This window comes from Rhineura floridana, chromosome 10, assembly GCF_030035675.1.
Source record: "Rhineura floridana isolate rRhiFlo1 chromosome 10, rRhiFlo1.hap2, whole genome shotgun sequence".
Lineage (NCBI taxonomy): Eukaryota > Metazoa > Chordata > Lepidosauria > Squamata > Rhineuridae > Rhineura > Rhineura floridana.
Window position 1 is genome coordinate 66,312,033 of NC_084489.1, and position 19,631 is coordinate 66,331,663.

At 43.6% G+C, this 19,631-nt stretch overlaps 1 protein-coding gene across 26 annotated transcripts in view; it reads left to right on the forward strand.

The window, feature by feature from the left end:
- Window positions 1–17,591, forward strand: part of SVIL (supervillin) — a 196,345-nt gene extending 178,754 nt beyond the window's left edge. For all 26 annotated transcript variants that reach the window (XM_061586465.1, XM_061586466.1, XM_061586468.1 and 23 more), the window contains 8 exons: window positions 1,622–1,727; window positions 9,520–9,727; window positions 11,247–11,380; window positions 11,839–11,994; window positions 12,537–12,680; window positions 13,609–13,730; window positions 14,893–15,048; window positions 15,168–17,591. In XM_061586465.1, the coding sequence (XP_061442449.1) occupies window positions 1,622–1,727; window positions 9,520–9,727; window positions 11,247–11,380; window positions 11,839–11,994; window positions 12,537–12,680; window positions 13,609–13,730; window positions 14,893–15,048; window positions 15,168–15,254 (1,113 nt within the window). In that variant the 3' untranslated portion in view covers window positions 15,255–17,591. The remainder of the gene's footprint in view (window positions 1–1,621; window positions 1,728–9,519; window positions 9,728–11,246; window positions 11,381–11,838; window positions 11,995–12,536; window positions 12,681–13,608; window positions 13,731–14,892; window positions 15,049–15,167) is intronic.
- Window positions 17,592–19,631: the final 2,040 nt, after the last annotated feature.

The window sequence follows — 19,631 nt, forward strand, 5'->3', positions numbered from 1 at the left end:
CTGAGTGTATGTAGAAACTAGCCTACTGCACCAAGGCAAAATTTGCATTAGTTGTTCTGCTCTTTGGCCACTGTTTCAGCACTTGCATGTGACCGTCAGAGGGCTTCCCAGAAGGGCATGTGGCCCTTGGGCTGAAGAATGTTCCTGTAGCATAGATATTCAAAGGCAGTAGGTCCTGCCAAATTAGTGTATCAAGTCCTACAGAAATGAGTGAAAGGAGCACAGTGGGCTTTGTTCTAGCTGCAGTAATAACAGAACATGGTTTACTTAGGTGAAAATCTCTGTAGACGTGTGTCATATTCCTAGGTACTATTTAAGCTATTTTGTCATAAAGGACAGAATAAGGGCCAGTTCAGGTGTTACTTTAAACTATTCATTCACTGGAAGGAGCCCTCCCCAGCATCTAAATTATATATAATAAATGTAGCATTTAAACTTGGGAGTTCATGAACCTCGGCTATGGCAATATCGGAGAGTCCCAAAGTATGTTGTGAAGCATTGGTGATGATGTTGAAGCTGACAGATGTGATCAATAAGTGCCCATTAGATTGCTCATGTGTGGAGGGTATATAAGAAGGGTGTCCTGCAAAGGCAAAAAAGAAAGAGCCAGCAGTTAAGAATAATACTGTGGCTTTAGCTTCTCAAAAACCTTGAAATCATTGCAAAATTAATAGATCCTAGTTAGCTGAACATACGGATTTGCATGTTTGGTACTGGACAGCTATTTAGAATTTTAGAGACAGGACTGGGGAAGTGCCATAGCTCAGTGGAAGGTCCCAGGTTCTGCTTTGCATGCACAACGTCCCACATTCAGTCCCTGACATTTCCAGGTAGGATTGGGAAAGGCTCGCATCTGAAATCATGGAGTGCCATTGCCAGTCAGTGTGTGGACAGTGTTCCTTTTAGACAAAGTTGCTGCTGGAAAGGAGTAACTTAAAGACAAATCACCAGATAACATTATTTTATTGTTGTGGCCTTAGCTTCAGGGTTCTCAAAGTCTGGAGATGGGCCTTTCAGTGGAGGTTCAAGGAGATAATGCGTTTCTTCCTGTAACTGGCATAATAGCAATACATATGTTTAATATTACGATTAAAAATATTAAAACCATCAATCAACAGATCAATCAGTAAGCTTATAAGGAAGAGAATGCACATATTGGTTAACAATATCTTCAAGGAGCTCTCTCAAAATGTTTGCAAATGTTTTTACTAGCCTCTTGAAAACGAAGTAGCTTGCCAGGTTTCCTTGGGCCAAGAATTCAGCGGTAAAGGGGCTACAACTGAAAAGGCTCTGCTTTTCATAACCCCCTTCCATGCCTCAGAAATCTGTATTATTCCAAGATGGACCCCATCAGATAATCTGAAGCAGAGTTGGGAAACTTGTGGCCCTCCAGATGTTGTTGTACTCCTGTCAGCCTCAGCCAGCATATATAACGGGAGTTGTAACCCAACACTATTTGAAGCCAGAGGTTCCCTTATCCTAAGAGCATTGGGAGGTTCATATGGCACCAGGCATCACTTTTGATCCAAGCGGCTTATCGGAATAATTTTGTCTTATTTAGCATAGTCCTAAATAAAGCATTAACTTGCTGTGATGCTAGAATCACTATCATTTTTTTTAGGTGCAAGTTCTTCAAGGAAAAGAGCCACCATGTTTTCTTCAGTGCTTTCAAGGTGGAATGATCGTTCATACGGGGAGAAGGGAAGAGGAAGAAGAAAATACGCAGAGTAAATAGCTTATTGATAAAAATTGTCTGCTGTAAGAGGAGGGAGATGTGAACAATTATTTGTTATTTATTTATTTATTACATTTATTTATTTATTATTTGATTTATATCCCGCCCTTCCTCCCAGCAGGAGCCCAGGGCGGCAAACCAAAGCGCGAAAAACACTTTAAAACATCATAAAAACAGACCTTAAAATACATTAAAACAAAACAACTTTAAAAACATTTTAAAAGCTTTCAAGACATCTTTAAAAAAGGTTAAAAAACATATTGTTTAAAAAAAGATTTTTTAAAAAATAATAGCAATACCAACACAGACGCAGACTGGGATAGGTCTCAACTTAAAAGGCTTGTTGAAAGAGGAAAGTTTTCAATAGGCACCGAAAAGATAACAGAGATGGCACCTGCCTAATATTTAAGGGGAGGGAATTCCACAGGGTAGGTGCCGCCACACTACAGGTCTGTCTCCTCTTTTGTGCAGAACGGACCTCTTGATAAGATGGTTTCTCCTGTGCATGGAAAGATGATATCAGATGGGTAACTAGCTCCACCTAGTGGTTGAAGGCAAAAGAGTACTGCTGACGTTTTACTGTAGCTCCGTTCCTGGTCTGCGCCTGCTCCGTGCTCAGTTTTTCTCTTTTGCCTCACAGAAAGTGGTTGGATTCTCTCTGACTCCGTGATTCAGGCTTGTAGCGTTTTGTTGTTTGGGTCTTCTGTGTGAGTTCGTTCTTGTTCTTTCCCTCAAAGTTTTTCTTATTCCTCTTCCTTCTGTAATAGTTTAAAAACAAACAAACAAACAAACAAGGTTCCTTCTGTCCTTTTCCTTCTAACCTTCCCCCGTGGCGAGGAACAGCCAGCCCCTCCCCGCGGCCAGACTCCCTCTCTAACTAATTTTGCTGACGTTCCTCCTCGTTCAGCAAGCTACAGCATCGGCGGCTTCAACCTTAGCGGCAGCCTTCCTAGGGCTCGATACTCAGGCCTACACCCAGTTATTTCTCGCTCTTTACGAGTGGCTTTCGTTTTTACACGCTCTGTAACGGGAGAGGAGGTAGACGCGCAGAAGCAATAGAGGGGAAGATGCCGGCCGCTGCTAAACTTTGAGCGTCGCCCGGTCGTTTACTAGCACTGTCAGTCACCAACAGCAGCATTTATTAACCCCATAAGTCCCGCAGTGTGTGCCCGTGATGGGGAAAGCCACGCACAAAACGAAACACCTCTCAAAGGGGTTGAAGCCGCCTCCCCGCATGGCATCAACAGGCGCAGTATCAGAGCCCCTTCCCACCCTGGGATTGGAGCAGTCTCATTCCTCAGGGGATCATTCTGAAGTAGCGGTGGCCCGCCCCTCTACCGTCAGGCACGAGGTGGCTGAGGCTCAGATTCTGGCGGGCAGGGTGGCTACAGAAGGCAGGATATCTGTCCCACATAAGCGAACTTGTAGAGATGGTCAAGCTCCTGTCCACCATACAAGGGACCAGAGAGACCTGGAACCCCTGTCGGATGACGAAGGCAGCCAGCCCCAACCTCCCTTAGATGCTATTTTTTCTACTGCCTCCTCTCCTGAGGCCTTTACTGGGTTTTTGGATGAACCAATCCCTTTTCAACAGGTTCAATCTGCTGGAGGGCATACGCTCTACACTTCTCACACTCAGGCTTGCCCTGTTCAGTTACATCTGTCAGCGCATTCAATTCAACAGCTTAAGGAGCAGCTTAGAGAGGCTCTCTTATTGGATCTGGCCAGGGACTTGTCTTCTCAAACTACTTCAGGTTCCCAGCCCTCGAGGTATCCACTTACAGATCATTTGAGGACAGATCCTTGCCCTCCTCCTGGCCGCTCATCTCCAGATCCCCATGCGGCATCTCAAGGCAGACATCTTCAGCTCCCTGACCAGGAGCCTATGGACGCAGAAAATGAATTGATTGTCTTGGATGAGGAGGAATGGAGTGGGGAGTCAGAATCTGAGGAGATCCTATCTACCAGGATATTTCAAGAGGCTCATTTTCTTCCTCTGCTGTGCAAGGCGATGGAAGCCCTTACCCTCACCTCTGCAGAGGATCCTCCTACTCCATCCACCTCGAGAGTGTCAGCAGTATGTCCAGATCCAAAACCTAGGTCGAGAGTGTTGAAGCTTCCTTCTCTTCTTCCGAAGGTGCTCAAATCAGAATTCGACATTCCTTTACAATTCAAAAAGTCAGTTTCCATCGCCAACGAATATTATACACTAGAACAACCGCTCATGGATCAGTTGAAGATCCCGCTTATAGACGCGCCTATAGTCAATCTCCTGAACCCATCTTTGAACCCGAAAGACTCAGATGCTCACCTCAAGGATGCCACTGAGCGTAAGATGGACCAGGGGCTTAGAAGAGTGCACGAGGCTAGTGCGCTTTCCATCAGGGCAGCAGCAGCCTTCTCGGTATTTGCTCGAGCTTCCCTTCTCTGGTTGGAGGACCTGCTGGATGACCCACAGCAAGACCCAACCCGAGTGCGCAAATCTCTGCTGAAGGTCTCTCGGGCGGTTACCTTCATGGCAGACGCGTCCATGGATGCTATGCAGTTCGCAGCAAGGTCACTGACGGCAGGGGTCTTCACGCGAAGGACCCTTTGGCTTCGTCACTGGGAAGCTGCTCGCTCGAACCTTGCCTCGGAACCCTACGTGGGAGGCAAATTATTCGGGGACACCGCCCTCGCGCATGTCTTGGAAACTAAGGAAAAGAAAAAGTCCATGCCATCCACCAGGAAAAGGGATGACGGCAGAGCCTTTCGTCGGTCATTCCATCCATATTTCCCATCGCACTCCTTTCGGGGCTTACGTTCCTTTGGAAGACAGAAGGGCACCCACTCCAGCCGTCCCTTCTGGAATAGACAGCGCAGCCAGCTTAAATCCCAACAACACCTTTCGGGTCGCTCCGGATTCACATCCCAGTCACATGGAAACAGAGGTCAGTTCTGATGCCTCTGCCTCGCCGGTGGGTGGCCGTCTCCAACAGTTTGCTCACCGTTGGAAGGACTTGTCCTCCGATCGGTGGGTCCTACACACTCTTCGATACGGCCTTCGCCTGGAATTTTCTTCCACCCCTCCGGCGAGATTCATTCCATCCCCTCTATCAACAAATCCACACAAGAGGGACAAAGTTTTGCGGTCAGTTTCCCATCTTCTGCACATGGCAGCCATTGAGAAAGTTCCTCCAGGAGAGAGGTTCCTGGGAAGTTACTCTCTGTTCTTCACCGTCGGGAAAAAAGACAGTTCGTCCAGGCCTGTGTTAGACCTCAAGAGTCTAAACTGCTTCATAAAATACTGCAAGTTTCGTATGGACACCTTGCTTTCAATCAAGGAAGCACTGAGGATAGGGGACTTCCTCTCCTCTATCGACCTGAAGGAGGCATACCTTCACATACCAATCTTTCCCCCTCACAGAAGGTACCTCCGCTTCGCGGTGGGACAAGACCGTTATCAATTCAAGGCCATGCCCTTTGGCCTGTCGTCCGCTGCCAGGGTATTCACAAAGATCGTGGTTGTCCTGGTGGCACACCTCAGGACTCTGGGGATTCATATATTTCCTTATCTGGACGATTTTCTGATCCGCTCACCATCATTGCACAAGGCACGGGAAGACCTCCATGTCACCCTGGCCTGTCTAAAGGACCATGGCTTCCTGATCAACGAAGCCAAAAGCCATCTCTTTCCATCCAACCGCATTACACATTTGGGAGCGACTATAGACTCTACACGGCCTCCTCACTTTGTCCCAAGACAGAGTCAGCAAGATTCGACAAGTAACATTGGATATCCTATCATCCCCCTCGCCAGACCTGATGAAATTGGCAACGCTTCTCGGCTTGATGGTGTCCACGTTCCAAACGACGCCTTGGGCACGTCATCACTCCTGAACACTTCAGTGGGCACTTCTGCCCTTCCAATCCGACATAGCGTCCAGACATCACCGCAGGATAACTCTGTCACCACAGGTTCGACAGTCACTGTTTTGGTGGACCCACGAATTCAACCTAATGAGAGGCGTTCCCTTCTAGGATCCACCACACACCCTGATAACATCAGATGCCAGCTTATCAGGTTGGGGAGCCATATGCAACAGGCAGGTGGTTCAAGGCACATGGTCGCCTCAGGAATCCACTCTGCCGATCAACCTGCTCGAACTGCGTGCAGTTCGTCTGGCCCTCAGGCACTTCGCAACCTCCAGACAGTTGGGAGCGGTGCTGGTCAGAACAGACAATGTGTCGGTCAAATCTTATTTGAACCGTCAGGGGGGCACACGCTCCCTCCTTCTTCAGAAGGAAACCTTTCTCCTCTTCCAGTGGGCAGAGAACAATGTCGACTCGATAGCGGCAGAATATCTCAAGGGGGAGGACAACAGCCAAGCGGACTGGCTCAGTCGGGAAAAGCTACTTCAAGGGGAATGGACTCTTCACCCAGAGGCCTTTCATCAGATAGTGAAACGCTTTGGCCACATTCATGTGGACCTCTTTGCCACCAGGCACAATCGACAGGTGAAGAGGTTCTTCTCCCGGTATGTGACACCAGGCGCGGAGGGAACAGATGCCTTAACTTCCCGGTGGCCTCCGGGCAGACTGTATGCCTTTCCTCCGATTGCAGTTATTCCCAGAGTGATCAAAAAGCTTCGGGCCGAGAGATCGGCAATTCTATTAGTGGCTCCATGGTGGCCACGGAGACCTTGGTTTCCAGCCCTTCTCGACCTGTCGGTGGAACCACCATGGCAGATTCCAGTGCGAAGGGACCTGCTCTCTCAGGGACAGCTCCAGCACCCGGATCCAGAGTGGTGGGCGCTTCATGTATGGAACTTGAACGGAGGAGACTCTTGAAAGAAGGCATCTCTCCCCAAGTGTTGGAAACTATGATGGCTTCTAGACGCCCTTCCACACTCAGAATTTATGAGAGCACATGGAAGGCCTTCTCATCCTGGTCACAGCAGAAAGGAATTCTTCCTCGGAAGGTGGGGATCAACCAGATCTTGTCTTTTCTACAAGACGGCTTATCTTTGGGTCTCAGACCAAATACCCTGAAGCGCCAAGTCTCGGCCTTGTCGGCAATCCTCTCCAGATCTCTGGATAATCCGATCGGATCTCACCCTTTCGTCAAACGTTTCCTCAGGGATGCGACGATAACAGCACCACCTACGGTGCACCGCTACCCAACTTGGGATTTACATAAAGTTTTGTCAGCCCTTCAAAGACCTCCATTTGAACCTCTGAGTCAGGTTTCCCTCCGTCTTCTCTCCTTTAAGGTCTTGTTTCTCGTGGCCATCACTTCAGCCCGTAGAGTGTCTGAGTTGAATGCCCTATCCGTCCATAAAAATTTTTGTATGTTTCATAAGGATAGAGTAGTCCTACGTACTGTTCCTTCCTTTCGTCCCAAAGTGTTGTCTACCTTCCATTGCCAGCAAGAGCTGGTATTGCCGTCCTTTTGTCCGAATCCTGTCCACCCTTTAGAGAAAGCCTGGCACTCTCTTGATGTGCGAAGAGCGCTTAAAGTTTATATTTCCAAGACAAAGCCAATTCAGAAAACAGATAATTTGTTTGTCTCTTTCCACCCTACGTCCCTAGGGAATAAGGTATCCACATCCACACTAGCCAGGTGGATTAAGGCATGCATATCATTAGCTTATGCCTCTCTAAGATTAGCTCATCCTACCGGAATAGTAGCTCACTCTACCAGAGCAGCGGCCACATCAGTGGCCTTTTCCCGTAATGCCCCTCTCGCAGAGATTTGTAGGGCAGCCACATGGTCCACTCCCAATACGTTCATTAAACATTATAAAATAGACTCCTATGCTTCATCGGAGGCAGCCTTTGGGAGGAGGGTGCTACAGCACGTCCTCAAGGATCATTCGTGACCACAGCCCAGCAGTATTCCCACCCTCCATGGGTCAGCTTTGGTATGTCCCATCTGATATCATCTTTCCATGCACAGGAGAAGAGACATTTGGTCTTACCGTGAAATCGGTCTTCTCTGTGCATGTCAAAGATGATATCAGGGCCACTCCCTATGAGGGCTGGGCTGCCTTTATAAGCACGGTTAGTCCTGGAGCAGAGAGTGTATGAGTACTGTTGTCTTGTCTTGTTTGTGGCGCCTATTGGCTTGATTTGGTGGGCTTGTCATTGTAAACTGAGCACGGAGCAGGCGCAGACCAGGAACGGAGCTACAGTAAAACATCAGCAGTACTCTTTTGCCTTCAACCACTAGGTGGAGCTAGTTACCCATCTGATATCATCTTTGACATGCACAGAGAAGACCGATTTCACGGTAAGACCAAATGTCTCATCTGCAGGATACCCTCACCTGCAGAGCGCAGTGTATATAAGGGATAACATGGTCTTTCAGGTATCCTGGTCCCGAGCTGTATAGGGCTTTGTACACCAAAACTAGAACCTTGAAATTGGCCCAGTAGCAAATGGGCAAATTTATACCCTGTCATTCCTCCCAAAAGGAGCCTGTGTGATTTTTTGCCTTAACTTACTCTGATCATCTAAGGCAGTACACTAGCATTTAATTTGACTAGTACGTGTTGAATGCCAGGGATCAACTCTGGGAAATGAAGTAGTAGAAGTGAAGGCAAGTGCATTTAAGCATGTGCAAAGTTTCCTTTCTCTAGCACCTGAATACCCCAGCGGTCCACACATATCTGGGATTAGGTGCAGGGCTTCCAGATCTGAGGGAGCCATTTCCAAGTGAGATGAACGATGTCTCCTCTTTGGAAATGAAGTAACTCATCACACTTAATAGAAAAAAAGGAATTGGTTCTTTAATACATTTACATATTTTGTCTTTCTGCCAAAGCACTCAAGGCTGTTTACAGTTTAAAAGACATGACATAGAAAGAGAAAATAACCAATTTATTTACCACCTTTTTCAGTGACGAGGTGGAATAGCTGTTGATTGAGTCAGTTCTAGGGAGGAAGGGATTGAACCCAGGATGGTGGAATGGCCCTTGCTGTCTGACCTTTCCCTCAAATAGAGTCAAGCGGAATGACTACTGATGGAAAAACTGGCATTCATTCTTTTCTCACTAAGTTAGCAGTGCTGTTGGACTCAAGCCACACTGTGTTTGGCTGGGATGCTAGGGCATGATTTGCTTGAACAATGGTTTGTCATCTCAGATGAGCAAACAAGCCAATGACTTGTTTTCTCCAAAGCTTTGTTTGTTTTTCCAGCTGCTTGTGAATCCTGGTGAGTGCTTGAAGTGGGACAGGCAAACAGACCATGGTTAAATAAGGTTGTTGGGTTCAGACATAACACCAAATGAAAGTTAAAGTAATCCATGGTTTGTAAGCCAACAACAAACCATGGTTTCACATTGTGGTTTGTTGGTAGAAAGCAAGCCATTGTTAATTTGCTAGGCACATTCAAGCAAGCCATAGTCAGGCTAAACAAACCATGGATTAACATTATGTGTAAACCAGGCCACTGTGCCAGTTAGGTTTGCTTCCTCCAGGAACATTAATAATATAGAGGGAGTGAAATGAGGTAACAATAGGTAGGAAGAAAAATTTAGTTTTAACTGATGTTTTAAGTGGCGTCTTTGCTTATCCTGATAGTTTGTTTAGACTTGCTAGGATCAGTGGGGATCAACAAGGCACAGCCAAGGTGTGGACTGCAAGTGTAAGCAACACTGATTCAGCACACCTGTCAACTCACAAAAAGCCTCAGATTTCAAGGAGTTCAAGAGTTTCACTTTGTCGTTCAGAAAAGCATAGCTTAACTTAGAAGCAGCCTTAACAACTGTATGGTAAATTTGTGTTGTCCATGACCATTGCAGGTGATTGGCGACTGTATTGTGTACGAGGTGAGGTTTCCCTTGAAGGAAATTTGCTTGAAGTAGCCTGTCACTGTAGCAGCCTGAGATCCAGGACTTCGATGATTGTTCTAAACATCAGCAAAGCCCTCATTTACTTGTGGCATGGCTGCAAAGCCCAGCCACACACCAAAGAAGTAGGAAGAACAGCAGCCAATAAAATAAAAGAACAGTAAGTAGCAACATGACCTTCTGTACATATTTGTATTGTCTATTGACAATTTATGTACCTTTCTAAGACCCTGGAAAGCTAGTGAAAAAGGAATTAAGTGGGAGCAAAACAGAGGTTTATTAGTTCTGTATCATTTTATTACATTTATATTCACCTTTTCTCCAAGCAGCTCAAGGTGGCATGCCCACTTCTCCCATTTTATCCTCACAACAACTCTGCAAGGCAGGTTTGGTGATGAGTCCAAGGTCACTGCATGAGCTTCATGGCTGAGTGGTGATTTAAACCTGGGTTTTCCCAGTCCCAATCAAGCATTCTAATCGCTACACCTTATTGGCTTTATAATTTGCACATTATGCATTTTAGAGAGAAGTAATAAAGTGAAGCTTTTGTCCCCAACTCTCACTACTAGAACCCATGGGTCACCCCATGAGATTGATTGGTGGTAGATTCTGGACCGACAAAAGAAAATGTCTCTTTAACACGACATGTAACTAATTTTTGGGAATTCATTGCCACAGTGTAGTTACATCCACTAACTTGGGGGGCTTCAAAGGCGAACAGACCGAATGATGGAAGATAAGTCTATGAATTGCTAGTAGCCATAATGGTTATATGGAGCTGCCTCCATAGAGGCAGTATGCAATAAATTCCAGCTGCTGGAGGACAGCTTCAAAGGGAGAGCTATTGCCTTAATGTCCAGCTCTGGGCTTCCTAGAGGCATTTGATTGGCCCAGTGCTTGGGACGAACTAGTTCAGTTTAATGAAGTTCACTGAATTAATTCAAAAAACTCTGAATTACACCTGAAACTAGTTCCCATAATTGTTGAGGGAGCTGAACATGAATTAAGTTTGTTTTGGAGTAGAACTCTGAACAATTTCTAGTTCCATTTTCTTACATGTGTTTTTTTTCTTACTGTTTAGACCTTTAAGCCTATATCATAATTGTTGAGAAAAATAAATTAAACATTTCACAATCCACTGTGTATGTTGATATTTTCTTAGTCTTCTTAAGTATATTTTATACTTCAACACAGCAGCTTGTGAATGCTGAAACAAAATGGCCTAGGATCATTTGGATAACTTGAACTGTGAACTGAATGTGAATGGAACTTGCTCATTTTGTAAAAGGATGATCTGGAATTGGTTCGTTTTTGGACATGTTGAATTTGAACTAGAACCTTTTAAAATAAACTTTCCAAGCTCTGGATTGGCCACTGTGGGAACCAGATTGTTAGACTAGGGGAACCTTTGCACTGATTTAGTAGAGCACCTCTTAAGTTCTTAAGTTGGGAAAACATCACAGGATGCTTGACTAAGTGAATTCCAAGAATGTAGATTTATGAGAACAATTGATTCAGAGGAAATAGAAATGATGAGGGCTGGCAAGTGCCTATTCCCTGGCATTGTTCTCAGCTTTTTTTGGCAAGGTAACAATGAGCAAGGCCATTGGTAAGAATTATGCTGCAGCAGAAATTCACAGTATTAATGGCAGTCCTGTTGGATTAATATTGCATTTTAGATGTCCTCTGGAAGCAGGATTGCATAGCAGTCGCAAGGTGACAATACATGAATGTGATGAAGGGTCAGAGCCATTGGGATTCTGGGATGCCTTAGGAAGAAGGGACCGGAAAGCCTACGACTGTATGTTGCAAGGTATGGTATACTTGGCTTGGCTTTGGTGCTCTGTTAAATACCCCAAAAGTCTACAATCTAGTGCATCTTACTGGAAAAGGTGCTTATATACAACTGGGGTGAGAATCTGTGGCCCTCCCTGACCATTGGTCATGCTGGCAGGGGCTGATGGGAGTTGTAGTCCAACAACATCTGGAGGGCCACAGGTTCCCTCCCCCTGGTCTAAAACCTTGGGAAAACTCTAAGTAACATTAACTCCTTGGAAATAAAATGTCAGGAAATGGTGTGGCTGCATTGTTTGCTCTCAAGAGCCAGGATTTTCAGGGAGATTAGCAAAAATTTACCTCTCTATCCATCTTGTGTAACAAGGTACTCTATTACCTTTACTAATCATTCACAAGACTCACGTAAAGCTACATCTAAAATGGGCATGGCTGCTAAAATATTAACTCTGAGAACTTTGATTGCTCTTTTTAAAGATCCTGGGAAGTTTAACTTCACACCCCTCCTGTTCATCCTTGGGAGTTCATCTGGAGAATTCTCAGCCACTGAATATGTATATCCAGCAACAGACCCTTTTGTGGTGAATTCTATGCCATTCCTGCAGGAAGACCTCTACACAGCTCCCCAACCAGGCAAGTGAATGTGGTTCAGTTACTATACTGATAGCAAGTTGAAGTGCCGCATGTGCAACACCTAAAGGAGCCTCTGGCCTCTAGAAAGATGTCTCTGTTCAGGAACACTGCCAACCTTGAACCTGCCGAAGTTTAGTTATTTGATTATGTTCCTACCTCCAGACATTGTGCACAGAACACACACAAACCCACACACCTAGAACAGGGCCTATAATGTACTAGCAACGCTTTGTAAATCAGAAGTGGTATATAGGCAGCAATAGCATCCCTGTAGTAAAAGAAATGCTAAGTGCTTTACAATTTTCATTCTCTGTTTGCCTCTTTTAAAAAACCTGTGTGGTGGTGATTATTTAAATATTGGAGAACTGAGGCCAAGAGAAGCATTGGTGACTACATAATGGGTTCATGGCAAGAGTGCGGAATGAGCCAGAGTGTTAGATTCTGGACCACACGAGGCTTTTTATTATGGTGTGGAAATGCTGAGGATACTATAAAAAAATATGCAGCATGTAGAACATTTGTCTTTTATTTGACCTGTGCAGCCCTCTTCCTTGTCGACAATCACCATGAAGTGTACCTCTGGCAAGGCTGGTGGCCTGTGGAAAATAAAATAGCAGGATCAGCCCGAATCCGTTGGGCTTCGGACAGGAAATGTGCCATGGAAACCGTCCTTCAGTACTGCAAAGGTAATAATAAATAAAGGGGGGGGGTGAAAGAGAGAGAGAGTTATATGAAGCAAATGCTTGTTTGTAGAAAAGAGCCCTGTTGCAACCCAAAAAGAAAGTGGACGTGGGACAGAGAGCAATAGTCATGTCTATTTATTTGAATGGGTCTACTGGATACAACCCTATGTTATGGATGGGGGAACCAAATGTGAGCTTGTTCGTTTTGGCTGAAGCACCATGTTTCCTGTAAAAATGAGTTCCACCCTTGCAGATAGTTCTGGCCATCAAGCATGCTTCCAGCTAGTGTATCCAAGTCATTGGCTCAGACATTAAGTATGGCTTGGTTTTCTTGGAGCTTGATTGTACCGAGTTTGATTCTAGGGCAGCATGACTTTTATTTTTTTTTTAATTTATGCAATTATTTATAGACCAACTCCTCATATAAAATGTAAGGGTGGTATACAACAAAATTTAAAAGTACAATAAAACATAAAATACTGTAAAAACAATACATAATAATAAAAATGGCTCATCTTGAAAAAGTGATTTTGTTCTACAAATGCTGTCATCCCTGACCATTGGCCATGCTGGCTGGGGTGGATGGGGCTGGAGTGCCTAGGTTCATCATCTGGAGTGCCTAGGTTCTTCTCCCTTCCCGACCCACCCCCCAAGTGTCCAGAGATGGAATTCTACAACTGAGAAGGTCTCAGTATAATACCCACCAAATGAATACCCAGTAAAAACAGACTGCTCATAAAGCTCAGGCAGATTCATATGAGCTAAGGAGGTCCTTAAGATAACATGGCCCTAGATAATCTGTGCATTTTGTTTAAAACGTTCACAAGAGAAAGCTTTCTTCAGGAGTGGGCGATTTGTAAAAGGGTAGAGGAAGGAAGGAAGGTCTTCCATATTTGTTTTGACCATTAATCTTTCTTTTCTTCATGTATAGGAAAGAATGTGAAGAAACCCCCTAAATCTTACCTAATTCATGCTGGTCTTGAACCACTGACATTCACCAATATGTTTCCCAGCTGGGAACACAGAGAAGACATTGCAGAGATCACAGAAATGGTCAATAACTCTTATTACCTTTTCTCTCTGTTGCACTGTTGGCAATGCAGATGTGTTGTGCTGGGAAGCACTAAAGAATAGGAAGCTTCAAGCCTTGTGAGGGTAGGGGAGAACAATCAGAGTGGGTGGACTTTCACTGAGTTTTTATTATCTATTCACAAAGTTTCCAGGACACAATGAAATGTTTTAGTGAGAACTAAGAGTTCTAGCTGAAGGATTTGTTTGTTGGCAGCTAATGGCAAAATCTTTGGGCAACAGAGTACTGCTACTACTTATCTCCCTCAGAAACTTTCCAAGGTTTGCAATAGTTGCCGCTTCCTTTTCAAAATATTGCTTTGATTAGAAATACAAACATGAAAATAAAACTTGATGACAATGTGGGGACTTTTTTGGTAATTAAAGTCTTTCCTTGAAAGGGCCACCTTCTTGGCTGGTTAAACTTTTTTGATTACTTTTGTTGTGGCTCTGCTTTTGTTTTTAATCCCGTATTTTAATTGTTAGCTGCCTTGAGCTCTCATGAAAGGAAGGGCATGGTCTAAGAAATAAAATAATAATGCTAAACTATGGTTAATTGAAAAAGGAATCAAAAAGTGTCTCAGTCTCCTGACTTGCAGCTATGATGGAGGAGGTGGGAAGACACGAACGTGCAGTGTGCATGCCCAGAGTTTTCCCAGGCTTATTTATTAAATGCTAAAGCATAGCGAACAAATCTGTTACAGTATTTGCACATACGCACAGTTCCCCTCAACGCATGGCAACATCCCAAGGGGAATTGTATGTGTGCGCGGTAGTGGGGAGAGGGGGAGAGACGGTGAGTGATAGGATCCCTCCCACAAAACAGGCAGTGGCACAAAAGTAAAAAGAGCCAGGGTTTGAGGGATAGGCTGATCTCCTGACTTGTCTGCAGAGGACTTCTGGCTGAGCCTTAGATATCTCTCATAGTCTGACTGCCTTGTTTGGGAGTACTTGAAATTTCTAAACAGCAAGCTTTTTCATCTTACAGAAATGTAACCCCCCCCCCAAATTCAAGTTTTTTTGTTTTTTCTATATTTTCTGTTCTTTCCCAATTTTTCAGGGGAAAAAAACACAAAAAATGGGAAACATACCTCTGTTTCTTTGTTTTCTCCAAATGACCTCAGTTTAGATCTTTTTTTCCTCCTAGGATGCTGAAGCTTCTAACCAGATAATCCTTGTAGAAGATGTGTTGGCCAAATTGTGCAAAAAGCTGTACCCACTGGCTGAGCTTTTAGCAAGACCCCTCCCAGAGGGAGTGGATCCACTAAATCTTGAAATCTACCTTTCAGATGAGGATTTTGAGGTAAATGGGAATAAATAACTTGCAGCTGTCTCTCTACTTTATTCTTTGCATTGCTTTGCTTTTTTTTTTTTTTTTTTGCTTTTTTAATGCTTTCTGTCTAAACAATCCTTTTAATTCAGGCTGGGTTGCAGATGACAAGAGAAGAATATAATGCACTGCCTTCCTGGAAACAGGTGAACCTCAAAAAGGCAAAAGGGCTCTTCTAAACATCATGGCCATGTTGCAGTTAAGGGCTAAAGCTGGAGTGGGATCTTTCGTCATTTTCAGCACCTCATGCAAAAAAGCAGCATGTTTCCTGGTGCCCGTCTGTTTTCACCAAGCCAACTAGAAACCGCCTGAAGACTCTAGATTACTGCCTATTCTTCAGTCATGTAATATTGTAAATGTGTGAGAAAACTCTTTGGCAAACTCTTTATTTTTGTTGAGGGAGACTTGAAGGGCTGAGTCATGTTTATGGATCGTGTTCTGCTTTGTACTTGAGCGGTAGCAACTCAGGCTGCTGCAGCTGATCTTTTAACTACATACACTACTTGCCATCTGGGTTTTGAAGATGTTCCCTTTGTAAAGTGACATTTTGTTTAAAGCTGTGGATTTTGAAAAAGAATTTATATTTATATAAAACACATAGGACAAGGATCTATTTAACAATGCAATGTGTATTATTCACTTTCGAGACCTGTTAAGAAAGAGCTTCAGGAAAATAGCTCAACTGCACAGTTACTTGGTCTGAATTAAGTAAACTACCAATTATGTGTTTGTGTGTTTCTCTCTCTCTCTCTCTCTCTCTCTCTCTCTCTCCTCATTCTCATTCTGAATGGTTTCTAATTTTAATAGGCAATGAATTGGTCTCAATGCTGCTTCAGGTGCTAAACTGAACAAAGCGTTATATCACATGGAACCTTGGGAAACTCTCCAGATCCAACTTTGATATACTTTGCTATCCCAAAAAATGTATAGTGCCTTGGGGTTTTTTTTGTGTACAGTTTATATACAAAAAGATTGGTCTGCTTTTTGAAGATGGCTCCGAAAAGTCTCCCATGCTCTACTTTTATAATGGTAGAAATAAAAAAACATCTCAGTTTCTAATAACTTGTTGAAACATAAACTGTCTTTTGTGACAAAGACTTAAAGCAAAGCTTCAGAATAAACTCTTAGCAATGCGTGGACTTGTTCTTGTTCTCACCCATGTAGTCTGCAATTAGATAACTGATTCTATCATTAAAAATATTGTTTCAGAAATGCACACAGAAAACAATTTAATCGTGCTGTGAACAAAGGGCAGCAGCTGGTTCAGAGAAATATATTTCTGATAAAGAGAGAATTGTTGTACATGATCCAGAGCTTTACGTGCAAAGTAACTTTTTGCCACCATCCTTATGAAATGTTATGTACAAGCAATCAAGATTCCCCATTGTACATGGAGTTCCCTGCTCATAGAAGAATGAATGGTACTGCTCTTGCATAATCAGAGCCTGTGGATTACGTATGTCAAATTTCTGCATTATCAGGGACCCTTCTGTTACCCAGAGAAAGTCTTGAAATAACTGAACCCTTCACACATCAGGATCATCATCTAATGCTAAGGGCTTTGCCAGGATGGGATCAGGTGATAAGCAGTTGTCATTTTGTGGGGGAGGTGGGACTGAGGAATGGATATCCTTCCTGAAAGATAAGAGGCAGATTGGCAGTGCCTTTCTTGAACTCACCTAAGGTATCAAGCATTTGAAATACATAGTCTCACTTCTTCGTTTGCTTATGAGTGAAACAGAATAAAATTTATCACACTTTGATTAAGCTGTGGTAAGGTAAATGGGAGCCAGATAGAATTGCCTTAGGGTCCAGATTTGGTCCATGGATCACTGCTCTAGATCTTAGCTGGCTTCTCATTCTCTGCTCAGTTTCAAACTTCTTAAGAAATAGTTTAATTCTGAGCAAAATTCTTGCAACTGATTTTTTCTCGCACTGAATTATATTTTGATTTTCATAGAGGATGCATCGCCATATCTGGTTACCACTTTATTCACTTTGAATTACTGCTACGTATTTGAAAGATTTCCTCCTTTTATGCCAGCCTCTATACCTTCAAAGAGATACAATATAGGGTGTTGTATTTTCTGTGCTTGCAAATTCAGGAAAGCACTTCAGTAGACTGTAACAGCTGACAATTACCTTTACAGAGGGAAAATCTCCAAACCATTGTTGCTAAGTGACATGACGATCTCTTCAGATGCTGTTCTTAACCTGATAAAATCAAATACAATCAAGTGCACTGAAATGACTGAATCAAGTGGCCTTGTTGTAACCTGATGAATGACTTAGCCAAGCCCACAACCCCAAAGCCTTTAAGAAATGTTTTGACTACATAAGTACTATCTAAAGATGTTAACAAATGCATCCAAAAGGAAACAAGTAGAAAGTATATGCTATGCTCCCATGACATATGTAAGGCTCATATTGGGGTTAAATCCTGTGCAGAAGCATGTTTAGTGTGGGAACCTGTAATGTTCGATGAAAGCTAATAATTTCTTGCTATGGGAAGATTGGCTCTGGTTGTGGCTCATTTTTTTATTTATTACACTTATTTATTAAATAGTTTCCATAGCAGAAGTTCTATGTGCTGCTCAGTTTTTTAAGACCCCTCAACATTAAAATATGAAACAAGAAAAACTATAACAGATAAGATAAATAGAATTTTAAAACTCCGTTGAAAACAAAAGTCCTAGACTGTGAAACATAAGTTATTTAAAAGGCCTGGATTAATAGAAAGTTCTTTACCTGGTGCCAAAAAGACCATAAACGTGGTGCCAAGCAAACCTCTCTGAAAAGGCAATTTCATAGCTGGGTTGCCACTACTATACCAAAAGGCCCTCTCCCTTGTGGTTACCTGCTTCACTAATTTGGCAGGGCTTCTAAAGAGGATCTTAAGGTTTGTGTAGAGCATATTGGTGCTCTTTCAGGAAACCTGATGGCAGGCCATTTAGGGCTTTCAAGATTAACAAAAGCACTATAAATTGAGCCCCAAAGCAGCTGGGGAGCCGGTGTAGCTGACCAAGCACAGGTGTAACATTGTCTTATACCCAGTCCCAATTAATATTCTTGCAGACCTTTTCTGGATCAGGTGCAGTTTCCACTCTGTTTTAAAGGGAGCTCCACACATTGCAGTTATTTAAAATGTTCCACAAAATTAGTCTGTGCCCAACTTCCTGTGTAGAACATCCCACAAATGTAATGCACAGAGCTGCAATTTCATAAAGTCCAAATTTCTGCAAAGACAACTATGTCCTTCCATAACAGCAAGCTCCTTAGAGTTAGCTGTATTTGTCTGTTGCAGCAAAACATTAAAGAATGTTGTGACTCCATAAAAAGTAATACATGTGACATAAGCTCCAGTGAGCCAGATCCTACTTGATCACATGCATTAAGAGATCACCTATGTGCATAGGGCAGTCTTTCCCAACCAGTGTGCCTTCAGATATTGTTGGACCACAACTCCCATCCAATGCTGGCTGAGGCTGATGGGAGTTGTGGTCCAACAACATCTGGAGGCACACTGGTTGGGAAAAGCTGGCATAGGGTTTATATATCCTGATTACAGAGAACAAAATCGCTTGGGTTTTGTTTTGTTTTACAAAAGGTCATTCAAGAATTAGCAGTACACTTGTCATAGTATTATGCAGGACTCAAATCTACAGTCCAGTCAAATGACTATAGGGTCCCATCAGTGTGTGGACACACATGGGGGAATCCAGTCATGTGAGCCCCCATCTGCAGTTAGAAGTCCAGGTTAGTGCTGTGCAAAAGCTTTCTCCCATTCCCACCCCCACCATTCTCCATCAATAACCAAGAAAAGAAACTGCAAATGAAAATTGTCAAAAGAGTAAGAAAAAAATGTGACATTCTTGTGGAGGGCTGCAGGGGTTTTATTGTGGTTACTTTACTTTTGAAGTGATCAAGGGGTGTTTGCAAAGTGCCCTTCCTTTCATTCTACAAATCATCTATCTGGAGGTATGCATTCTGCAGCCTTCCCAGAGGTCTGGCCTTCAGTTGAAGCCTAGGGGACAACATCACGAGGCAACTACTCCTATGGGGCTTTTTTAGAGCAGGAAATATGGGCAGCTAGGAAGGCTGCAGCAGGCTGGATAAATGTTGACTGGAAAGAAAAATGCACCATCCTCTGCCACTTTGCAATGGTAAGGTAAGCTGACCAACACCACACTCACTGAAATTCTAAACAAATCCTATAGTGCCCTGAGAATGAGGTAGAAAAATGGAAGATCCATTTGCAAGGGAACTTGCAGAGGTCAGATTTCAGGTACAGAATGACCAACTCATCTGGTTTTTGTGAGAAGTGGGTTAGAAATAGTGTGGTCAACCATCTCAAAATATTGGCACACTCTCTAGATAGGAAATCTCCAACACTCTGGTCATTGGGAATGGGTCTCATCTGTGCTGGCCTGGCTCTTGCATTCATTTGATAAGATGCTACACCCATTTGTGCTCAGCATTGGACTATAAATGACAGCTGCCACTTGCATTGCTTGACCATTGGGGAAGGCCCATGGCTTAGTGGAAGAGCCTATGTT